At 44.6% G+C, this 2,215-nt stretch overlaps 1 protein-coding gene across 1 annotated transcript; it reads left to right on the top strand.

The window, feature by feature from the left end:
* The first annotated feature begins 1,189 nt into the window (after nucleotides 1–1,189).
* Xcr1 (X-C motif chemokine receptor 1) lies at nucleotides 1,190–2,215 on the top strand. Its single transcript, XM_051173567.1, has one exon. It carries the CDS (start codon nucleotides 1,190–1,192, stop codon nucleotides 2,213–2,215), a length of 1,026 nt encoding a protein of 341 aa, XP_051029524.1.

Consider the following 2,215-nt stretch of genomic DNA (forward strand, 5'->3'; position numbering starts at 1 on the left):
CAATTATCTTCCTCAAATTACAAGAACATAGGAGTTTGAGTTGCAGTCTTAGCTGCTCCAGCTTCCTGGTTTTATAAATAATGAGAAAGTGTCTTCACCACCAGATATATATATATATATATATATATATATATATATATATATATATCTTACAGAAAGTTGCAAGATCACAGGGAATTTCTATGGTATATAGGCACAGTACCCCACCCCAACCCCAGGTGATGAGAACTCACTTATCTGACTCAGATAGCTGCTGTTTCAAGATTTCTACTCTCCTCATACGACCCAGCAGCTTCGATGACGTGTCGAAATGAAAATTCCAGCCCTTCCAATCATCTCTTCAGCCTTCTTATCTCAGTTTCCAATACCCAGTTACCAAAGGAAGTTGAATAAGTTTGGCTCACCGCATCTTTTCTGAGCTTCTTTCCTCCTTACCTGCTCCAGACGTGTGTTTATCTTATAAGACATGTAAACTAAACTCTCAACTGAAGAAGCCTTCTTCCCTGAGATTTAATCCTCAAAGCTAGCAAGGATTTGTCCTTCCAGAATTTCCGTCTGTAACTTTGGCATGAGTTTGCTTTGTCTGTGCCCTCACTTCTTCAGGCTATCCCAAGAAAGAGAAAACATTTCCAACACAAGCCTTTTATCGAGATCTGTGCAGTTTATGAGCAGAAAATGAGAGAGAGAATGGAGAAAATGAAAGGAGAAAGAAAGAAGGGGAGGTCAAAGGAGAGGAAAGATAGACACAACACTCCCTAGCCATTTATTGAATAATGACATTGAATAAATGCTCTCCAGCCTTATATTGAACAGCTGGCGTGATTGATCTGGGAACATGAGCCCTTTTGTATACGAGAAACCAAGGCTCAGAAAGGGTTAAGAAAATGGCACAAGGACACAATAGCAGAGCCTCGCTTTGTACCTACATCTACTGTGAACTTGAGCTATCAAGACCTCTCAGTTGCCACTCTACCAGGAGGATGGGGCTTATGACAGAATATAAACCATTGTTGTGTGTCCTTGGTCAAGGAAGTCTTTCTATGGAAAAGAAAAATGTCCCTTAATGACGTTATATAATTCTCAATCTTGTTATAAGTAGCTCATCAATGGAATCTGGTCCATGAACCTTACCTTTTTGTAACATTGGTCCTGATGATCTCTATTGCAACTATATGGATTTAAACCCCACATGTCTATCATTTCAGATGCCCCCAGTACCACTGCCTCCTGGGACCAAATGGAGTCCTCTGGATCCTCTGAGTATTATTATGATCTACAGAGTCATCTATGTGAGAGCGAGACCACCTTTGCCAACTTCACTGCTGTCCTGTACTCTCTGGTTTTACTCCTCAGCCTGATGGGTAACAGCCTGGTTTTCTGGGTCTTGGTGAAATATGAGAATCTAGAGTCACTCACCAATGTCTTCATCCTCAACCTGTGTCTCTCAGACCTTATTTTCTCCTGCCTGCTGCCTGTGTGGGTCTTAGCACAGTATTGGGGTTGGTTGCTAGGTGATTTCCTCTGCAAACTCCTCAACCTGATCTTCTCCATCAGCCTCTACAGCAGCATCTTCTTCCTCACCATTATGACCATCCATCGCTACCTGTCTGTAGTGAACCCCATCTCTACTCTGGGCGTCCACACCCTCCGCTGCCGTGTGCTGGTGATATCAACTGTTTGGACAGCCAGCATCCTGTCCTCCATCCCTGATGCCATCTTTCACAAGGTGATTGTCTCAACATGTGATTACTCTGAACTTAGTGGGTTCTTGGCCTCGGTCTACCAGCACAACATCTTCTTTCTCCTCTCCATGGGGATCATCCTGTTCTGTTATAAGCAGATTCTCAGGACCTTGTTTCGTTCAAAGTCCAGACAAAGGCACCGGACAGTCAAGCTCATCTTCACCATTGTGGTGGCGTACTTCCTCAGCTGGGCTCCCTACAACCTCATCCTCTTCCTGAAGACACTGCAGGAGACTGGAATCATCCAGAAGACCTGTGAGGTCAAGCAACGGCTGGACATGGCTATGTTCATCTTCCGCATGTTGGCTTTTTCTCACTGCTGCTTCAACCCAGTGCTCTACGTCTTTGTTGGGGTCAAGTTCCGCAGACACCTAAAAAGTCTCCTCCAGCAGGCCTGCCAGAAGGCATTCGTCCCTGTCCCATCCTCCTACTCCCCTGGTGCCTTTACGTACGAAGGCCCCTCCTTCTACTGA

This window comes from Phodopus roborovskii, unplaced genomic scaffold (genome assembly GCF_943737965.1).
Source record: "Phodopus roborovskii unplaced genomic scaffold, PHOROB, whole genome shotgun sequence".
In the NCBI taxonomy this organism is placed as follows: domain Eukaryota; kingdom Metazoa; phylum Chordata; class Mammalia; order Rodentia; family Cricetidae; genus Phodopus; species Phodopus roborovskii.